Source organism: Lampris incognitus, chromosome 16 (genome assembly GCF_029633865.1).
Source record: "Lampris incognitus isolate fLamInc1 chromosome 16, fLamInc1.hap2, whole genome shotgun sequence".
NCBI classification, from domain to species: domain Eukaryota; kingdom Metazoa; phylum Chordata; class Actinopteri; order Lampriformes; family Lampridae; genus Lampris; species Lampris incognitus.
The window spans coordinates 8,411,250-8,420,607 of NC_079226.1; the positions used below are offsets into that span (position 1 = coordinate 8,411,250).

Sequence of the window (9,358 nt, forward strand, 5' to 3'; positions counted from 1 at the left end):
GAGTCACGGCTCAAAGCAGAGACGCGCTCCCGCCGTCTTTTCCTTCTTTCTATGGTCAGAGTGTGGACACCTCGGATGCACACAGAGTCTGCAGACACAGGATCGCACACCAACACACACTGTTAGAAAGGCTTCAGGCCTGCCTGCTGCCGGTTAATTGTCAGCTGAGTGAGTTCTTTGTAATAAACACACACACACACACACACACACACACCCACACACATAAACAGATACTGGATGATTATAGACAGACGGAAAGAGACAAAAACAGACACAGGTCTGAGAACGTCAAAATTCCATTTGGCGGGGAGAGAGTTAGCATTTTTGCAACATCTATACAAATGTGACATGCATGTTTGCACACATATGCATGTGTTTGTGTATGTGTGTGTGTGTGTGTGCACGCTATAAGCAGTTTTAGAGTCGGGTCTCCTGCAGATCTGTGTGTGTGTGTGTGTGTGTGTGTGTGTGTGTGTGTGTGTGTGTGTGTGTGTGTGCAGTTTTGGAGTCAGATCTCCTGCAGATCTTGGAGGCTGCAGAAGGACAGCCACGGTGGCCAAGTGTTCAGCGAGGGGAAAACACTCCTCCTATTTGGGTCCACTATGGTGCCAGTGGACAAACTCAATATGAAAAAAAAAGCAAAAAGGAAAAAAAAAAGAAAAATGAATAGCCATTGTTTCACGGTATCCACTAGAAGTGACATCATCGTCTGACGTGGGCCGGCATTGGAGCAGAAATTAAACCTGTATGTTGGGATGCTCCTAATTCTTCCATGTCAATATACGTATGTTTTATGGGGGAAATGTGTGTGTGTGTGTTTGGCAGCGGTTCACCCAGCTGAGGGGATTTGCACCGCGCCACCAGTATCCCTGTGTACACTGAGGATGCTGCTGATCTCAGAAGGACATGGGGTTTTTGGTAAATTGTGAGAATGGTCCAAGAGCCATGCTAAAAGCTAACAGCAACGAGGACATGCACACGCTGATATAGATAAGACACACACACACACACACACACACACACACACACACACACACACACACACACACACACACACACACACACACTGTGACAATGAGGAAGTGTTGGACAGCCTGGAGATGCTGCATGCACTACTTCTGGTGGTCCTGTGTACTTTTCTATTTACTCTGTGAAATGATGAAGCCGCACTGTTTTATGTTTTCCTAAAATGCAATAAAATATGTTCATTAAAAAAAGAGGCGTGTGTGTGTGTGTGTGTGTGTGTGAGAGAGAGAGAGAGATGGTGTGTGTGTGTGTGGGGGGGGTGTTGCAGGAGAGACGGTGCAGGGTAGTGTGTGTGTGTGTGTGTGCGATGGGGGGTGTTGCAGGAGAGACGGTGCAGGGTAGTGTGTGTGTGTGTGTGTGCGATGGGGGGTGTTGCAGGAGAGACGGTGCAGGGTAGTGTGTGTGTGTGATAGGGGGTGTTGCAGGAGAGACGGTGCAGGGTAGTGTGTGTGTGCATGTACGTGTGTGTGTGTGTGTGTGTGTGTGTGTGTGTGTGTGTAATGGGGGGGTGATGCAGGAGAGACAGTGCAGGGTAGTGTGTGTGTGTGTGTGTGTGTGTAATGGGGGGGTGTTGCAGGAGAGACGGTGCAGGGTAGTGTGTGTGTGTGTGTGTGTGATGGGGGGTGTTGCAGGAGAGACGGTGCAGGATAGTGTGTGTGTGTGTGTGTGTGTGTGTGATGGGGGTGTTGCAGGAGAGACGGTGCAGGGTAGTGTGTGTGTGTGTGTGTGTGTGTGTGTGTGATGGGGGGTGTTGCAGGAGAGACGGTGCAGGATAGTGTGTGTGTGTGTGTGTGTGATGGGGGGTGTTGCAGGAGAGACGGTGCAGGGTAGTGTGTGTGTGTGTGTGTGTGTGTGTGTGTGTGTGTGTGTGTGTGATGGGGGGTGTTGCAGGAGAGACATTGCAGGGTAGTGTGTGTGTGTGTGTGTGTGTGTGTGTGTGTGTGTGTGTGTGTGTGTGTGTGTGTGATGGGGTGTTGCAGGAGAGACGGTGCAGGGTAGTGTGTGTGTGTGTGTGTGTGTGTGTGTGTGTGTGTGTGTGTGTGTGTGTGTGTGTGTGTGTGTGTGTGTGTGTGTGTGATGGGGGGTGTGCAGGAGAGACGGTGCAGGGTAGTGTGTGTGTGTGTGTGTGTGTGATGGGGGGTGTGCAGGGGAGACAGTGCAGGGAAGTGTGTGTGTGTGTGTGTGATGGGGGGGGGGGTGTTGCAGGAGAGACGGTGCAGGGTAGTGTTTAACAGTGAACAACAGCAAACACGTCGGCTTCACGTGACATGAGCTCAGCCGCTGCCCGAATACTGGACTGACTGAACTGCAGCGCACTTTTTCTATTTCATTTCATTTTTTCCAGATTAGACCTTAAACCGTTTGACAGAAAAGCTGCCGTGGAGAGCGTGGCGGTGAGCGTTGTGGGAGGATGAGGAGCGGTGCGGGTGATGCTGCGTTAGGGAGGAGACGACGCGGTGGGGGGCTGAAGGTGTTGGGTCGCCGGGTCGGTCGGCGCAGATTCGAGGCTGTTAAAAGACTGCTGCTTCATGTCTCTTATCGAGCTCGGGGGGGGGGGGGGGGGTTCCTTCTTTCTTTTTTTCTTTTTTTTTTGGTCGCCCATTTTTCGCGCAGCTCAACAACGCCGGGATCGGGTGTGTGTATTTGCAGGCCAGACCATGAAATAAGGTTTCTAGTGAGAACAGACTGAGCACTTCTCTTTGACAGACTTCTTTCTACTTTCCTGTCTTGCCGCCCGCTAGCGCTGCTGCAGCTGCAGCAGCGGCCCCGCGACACGCACGAGCTGCTGCGCGGCCTGCGCACGCACACACACACACACACACACACACACACACACACACTACATCCTCATATCCTACATACTAATATACATATACATCTATACAGCCATGTATACCTCTATACATATATGCTGTTAGTGAGCCATGTACAAGTCAGGATTCGAACATGTCCTCTAACACCAGCAGCCGGACTGTCATGTGGCTAAAGCAGAACGACCAGTCACCTATTATTACTACACACCCGCAACACCTTACAGGAGCCCCAGCACCATTATCATTATTATAATCAGGATTATTATTATTATCGTTATTATTATTATCAGTAGTATCGTTGTTATTATAATCATTATCGTTGTTATTATTATAATCATTATTGTTGTTATTATTATAATCATTATCGTTGCTATTATAATCAGTATTATCGTTATTATTATAATCAGTATTATCGTTATTATTATTATAATCATTATCGTTGTTGTTATTATTATTATTAGTAGTATTATTATAGTTGTTGCTATTATTATAGTTGTTGTTATTATTATTATAGTTATTATCATTACAGCCATAAAGTTGGTCACTGTGTACATGGCAGTCGTGTAAGAAGTAATAACTGGGTTAAACAATAATTAGGGGGAAGGGGGAAGTGCGGGGTGACCCCAGTCTGGTGTCTCCAGCCATGCAGAAAAGTGCAGGTCCGAGAGGAGCGGCGGAAACGTGCACACGAGGACAGGGCCCGTGACACGGGAAATGAAAACAGGCATCGCAATTAAACACGTCTTATTTGAGCGTTAATGTGCACGCGCGAATGGGGTTCGGGATACGCATCGCGCGGCCGTTTCTCAGGTGGGGAGCGCCGCGACGCCGCGGCTCCTGCCGGCGCGACGCGGACGGGAGAGACGCAACCGGGTCTACTGACGGGACTCGGGGGGGGCCCACAATGAATTATTAGGAGGAACCGCGCTGCTCATGGCCCGGTGACGTCACGGAGCGGCCGGCTTTTGGATTCGGTAGGTTCTCCCGTCCGCGATAGAAACAGTAAACACGGCGGGAGGGCGCGCGGCGTCCGCAAAGCGCCGCGCGGACGCCGCGCGCCCTCCCGCCGTCAAGTCGCTCCGGAGGGCAGACACAGCGCGCGAGGGTCCAGCTTCGTCATCTCTCGCACGAGTCACGGCCCGGCACAAGTTCGCACCCCCATCCTCTGGTCGCGCGGCTTCTTCTCCACCCCGGCCCGCGCAACTCACCCCCACCTAATAACCTGCTTCTGATAGTCTTTTTGTTTTGTTTTTAATTTTAATTTTAATTTTTCTTTCTTTTCTTTTCTTTCTTTTTTTTAAAGGCCGCTGGCCACAACATAAAGCGCGAGTTTCGACCCTCTCTCTCTCTGCGGAGTAGGAGGAGAAGAAGAAGAAGAAGAAACGGACCAGGGTGTTAACACCGAGCGCATGTTACACATGGAGGAGGGGGGGTAGCCGGTTTAAACAGGGAGCCGGTCCGGGTCCGAGAGGACGGCACATATGAGACACGTTGTAATGTTGTCAACAGCGAGACGATAAAGAGCCCGGGTGCTAATAAGTCAGACATGAATTGGTGGTGGGGAGGTGGCGGGGGGGGCAGAATAGGAGAGAAGACAGGAGGAGAGTGCGGGACACCGGAGAGGTGAAGGGGGTTGAGGTGCGGAATATAAAGAAAGGAGCGGGTTTTAGGACTTACGTGCTATTATTTCTCTCTGTGACACGTGCTGCGGGTTCCCCTGCTTGCGACGGGACATTGCCCTGGCATTTACAGTGGCATTGCCCGGAGAGCGGCACTGGAAGGGGTCGGCTCTCTTGCCTCCTATCGCGTCCTCCTGCTGCTCCCCAACTTTGACAGGGACCTCCGCCGAGGCAGCGCTGCGCCTCCCCGCGCCTCCCGCGCGCAGCGGTGACCGCGGCGTCGGCGGCGCGTCAAACCGGTCAGGCGTCGGGCGCCGCACCGGACTCCGGGTCGGTCCCTCGTTTTGGATGGGATCGGATCAGATCGGAGGTGGATGCCACAGTGCGTCCTCGTGTCGGTGAGGTCCACTCTTTGGACCAGCCTGGAGTGTGTGTATGTGTGTGTGCGCGTGTGTGCGCGCGCGTGGGTGTGGGTGCGTGTGCGAGCGCGCGTGTGTGTGTATGTTATCTGAAAGGGAAGGGAGGTGGGAGGAGGAGGCTTGGTGGTGGTGGTGGTGGTGGTGGTGGTGGTGGTAATGGTAAAGTCCGGCTGTGGCTCTTCGCAAATTTCTCTCACCCGGGTCTTTCCGACGCGCACTGTTTCGCAAAGGTGTACAAAAAAAAGGAAACCGGGAGCTGTCCAAGGCGGGAAAGCGTGGATAGGAAAAGCAGACGGGCTGGAGGATTTATCCTGGAGGACTGTTGTTGTTGTTGTTGGGTGGTGGTGGTGGTGGTGGTGGTGGTGATAAAAAAAACAAAAAAAGATAAAAAGTGAACAGGTTGGGGATGGAAGCCCCCTGGAAAGCAGCGTCCTCCGCGTTTCTTTCCTCCGACCTCGTGAAGGGAGTCCAGCCGGTGCGCCCCCGCTTCAGCCCAGGTGTGATGGGACCGCTGCCACTGTCCAGCCTGCACACTAGCAACACGGGTTCACAAGCCAATCAGACCATGGCTCAAACCGGATCAATAAGATGCCAATCCAGTTTTTTTTCTTCCCCCTTTCCTCCCTCGGCACTTGGGCATCGGCGAGTGGCGGCCACCTCTCCTGTCGCTTTGCGCCCGGCGGTACCGAGCAGCCAGCCAAACCAGGCGGGCAGGGTACTTTTACTGTGTTCAACTCTAAGTGCTGGCGCCCCTTTCGCACGGCTCTATGGAGAAAGAGAGAGAGAGAGAGAGAGAGAGAGGGGGGACAGAGAACTGCCACCCTCTCTTTCAAATAATAATTAAAAAAAAAACCAAGACCCCCCTACGCGCCTTTCTTCCTTTCTGTCTGCCCTCTCTGCGCGGCTGTGTGTGAAGATGGCGGAGAGTCCTGCATCCCCCGAGCTCTCTCCGCGTCTCTGTGGCGAGGGCTGCCTCCCTACAATGGGATAAAATTCAAGTTCAAGTGCGGACGTGACGTTAAAGTCTACAACCCGAGAAGGGAATAGCGGAGACTCTGCAAGAGCACTGGGGGCGACTAGCGGTGGCTTTCACAACTATCGGATCACCGGCAGCCAGGCGCACGGACAGCGAGCGCACGCGCGCGCTCGCGCGCACGCGCGCGCTCACACACGGATACACTGTCGCGCGGGCACAAAGAGCGTCGGCGGACGGAGCCGCTCGCTCGCCTCCTCGCCATGCGGCGCACACGCCGGCAGCGGGGGGAGGGGGGGGGAGAGATAAAGAGGAAGACTTGAACAAGAGGAGGAAGACGCGGCTCGTCCGGGTGGTCCGCTTTACCCGGGTGACACGCGGGCCTAGCACGGGTTCGCCGTGGTTACACATACATGCTGTATTAATCTGTACGCCGTTTTCCAGCACGTGAGTTTTATAGCTGCTTTTTCATCGTTCAAACACCGCGCGGCGTTTTTTTTTTTGTTATGTCGGGAGTTTTTTTTTTACATTTAAATATTTTTTTTTTGGGATGAAAATGAACGAAATGACCCCTCGCACTCCCCCCCCCCCGGGCCGGGCCCGCGCGGTTCTAGCACGCGTTCAGCCGCGGGACGCGTTGCCTCGCCGGTTACATTGTTTAGGAAAGCGGCGTGTTCACGTGTTACTTCTGTTGAATGAACTCGAGCCGTTGGTGACGTCTTCACGGTTCGGCCCGAGAACGACCGTCCGTCCCGGGTCACACGCGGTCTAATTAGCGCGTCACTTCGGACCCAGCTCGCTCCAAAGCCAACGCAGCAGACGCGCGGCAGCCCAGTCAAACGGTCTCCGCGGCGGCCTCGCGGTGTTCTCCACGCGGGATCGCCCCGGATGAGTGACACGCTTCTAGTGAAGCGCGCGCGCGCGCGTGCTGGCATACATTCACACACACACACACACACACACACACACACACACACACACACACACACACACACACACACACACATATTCCGTGCGTATCTAAAGTTGATCTCTCTTCCACAACATTTCACAATCAGGTGTGTGTGATGCCGTGAGAGACAGTTAAATCATTTACATTTTAACTAAGGGGTAATTAATAAAGTGTGACTGATTGCTCTGGTTCGTATGAATGCCAAGACACACCTCACCACGTCGACACGCATAGGTGAAGAGCATCAGACGCTCATATTTGTCTCTCTCACACTGTAAGGCTTGAACATAGGGTGTCCATGTTGGTTTCCAAATATCCCCCAAACGGAACACGGGGTCACCTTGCTTATCGACACTTCTCCCCGAGCGACCGCACTAATTACCAGCATCCAACCACAAATAAATAAAAGACAACGACTGTACTACATATCTCACCCCCGCCAGGTCACATACAGAGAGGCAGGCCACATAGATGGCACGGGTGTGTGTGTGTGTGTGTGTGTGTGTGTGTGTGTGTGTGTGTGTGTGTGTGTGTGTGTGTGTGTGTGTGTGTGTGTGTGAGAGCATTAAACACCATCATTCCCACCTTCTGCAGGGAGCGTTTGACTCTCTTTGTGTTACAGTGCTGAAAGGGGGAAAATTTAGGAGCGTCCGACTCTCATCCTCGCAACGCCTTGTGGCAGTGAAAACGCCTGCCCTGAGCACGCACACACACACACACACACACACACACACACACACACACACACACACACACACACACACATACACAGAGCACGCCTCATCACAAATCAACTTATTCGAAATGCCAGGCGAGGCGTCGACCAGCGATGAGCGATGCTCGTTGCATACCTCCTGCACTGCAGCTCCACGCGGCTATGGAGAACGACACTTCAGAGCTGACTGTCAGGAGAGGTCTTGCTTTTTTCAGACCTTACAGATGGGTGACGGTGGAGGTGGGGGAGGGATTTGGGGAGCGGTAGAACTTGTTGGGAATGTACAAAGGGAAAGGGAGACCATATGGCTATCATACAAAATCTAGGAGAGAAAGGGATGAGAGACGGTCGCCGGCACCCCCTCCCAGCCAACGCTGCTACACCTCCCTATATGCTTCACTGTCTTGTCATTCTGACCGTCTGCCTAGCCGTGTGTGTGTGTGTGTGTGTGTGTGTGTGTGTGTGTGTGTGTGTGTGTACCGACTGTCTTGTCAGTCTGTCTATTTCAGACTTAACAGTGGCTTCAGCATATTGAACGTAGCAGTAATTTGTCTGTGAGCTGTAGTCTGTTGCCGTGTGTGTCGGCACCTCTCTGCCGCAGCACACTTTGCTTGGGCTGTCGGCCTGAAGAGGAATCGAGAGTTTCTTAACTTTGGCACTCGGACTACTCGCTGGCCACGCCTGTCCATTTCAGGGCCGATCGGACAACTCCTACCACTATACATATTGTATAAACACACACACACACACACACAGACTTCCTCTCCTGGCACAGTTTGAGTCCGCACCACAGGTAGACATGTAGATGCTCCATCATCTTTTCACACATGTATATATGTATGTATGTATGTATATATAAATACTGAATGGAGTGGATGTTGTCATTCCTCTGTCCTCACCTACAAGCATTACTCTCTCTCTCTCTCTCTGTTTTTTCATCCTTCTTTAAGCAAACGTACCCAAAACCACCACCACCAACCCCAAAGCACATACTACATCTAGAGAGGAGCTCCTGGTTTGTTCCATGGCCAGGTGATCATCTCATCTGCTGGCTGTTGAAGGAGGAGAAGGAGGAGAAGGAGGAGAAGGAGAAGGGAGGAGGGTTGGACAGGCATGGAAAACGCGTCCCTTCACATTCGGCGCACACGGCTCCGTTCTCGGTACTTTCTGGCACTTTGTTCAGCTCTCCCTCTCTCCCCGTACCGCCTCGAGTGGCGCTTCGCCTCCCAATACCGAGGGCTTTTCTCGTCCCCTCTCTCTCTCTCCCCCTCTCTCTCTCTCTTTCTGTATCTTCTCAGCTCGCCTCGGCGTCCTGGAACACGGCTCCCATGCTCACCAGTAGCCAGCTTGACAGAGGAAGAGCCAAAATCTGTCTGTCTGTCTGTCTGTCTGTCTGTCTGTCTGTCTGTCTGTCTGTCTGTCTGCATATCTGTCCCTGTCTGTGTCCGTCTCTCTCCTTTTTCTGAAACACTCACTCACGCTCCCTCTCTCCCCGTCGCTACCAGTAGGAGGACATAAATAGATTTTTCATGCTCATTTACAAAGAAAAGAGAGGATGGCAGGTTCGTCCAAATGTCTTTGTCGCAAACATAACAGAACACCCACTTTCATTTGGGTAGGGATACATTCACCACTTTGTCACAATAACGCCCGACAGAGAGCATTATGTTGAAATGTAAATCATTGTCATTTTTAAGACGCCAGTCTGTGCCAGAGGTTTTTTTTTTCTCTCTCTCGCTCTCTCTCTCTCTTCTTCGTTCTCCAGCGCTACAGTGAAAAGATATGGGATTAAAATTGTGTGTCAATTCAAAGCCGCTTTGTGCGGCTTGGTAGACAGAGG

General features: G+C 52.3%; 1 protein-coding gene across 4 annotated transcripts in view; it reads right to left on the reverse strand.

The window, feature by feature from the left end:
• The window catches only part of bcl11ba (BCL11 transcription factor B a), a 63,133-nt gene extending 58,488 nt beyond the window's left edge, over positions 1-4,645 (reverse strand). For 3 of the 4 annotated variants that reach the window (XM_056296057.1, XM_056296056.1, XM_056296054.1), the window contains exon 1: positions 4,518-4,645. In XM_056296057.1, coding sequence (XP_056152032.1) covers positions 4,518-4,575 — 58 coding nt within the window. In that variant the 5' untranslated portion in view covers positions 4,576-4,645. Of the gene's footprint in view, positions 1-4,062; positions 4,066-4,517 lie in introns of all 4 variants that reach the window. The other variant, XM_056296055.1, reaches the window with a different exon arrangement.
• Positions 4,646-9,358: the final 4,713 nt, after the last annotated feature.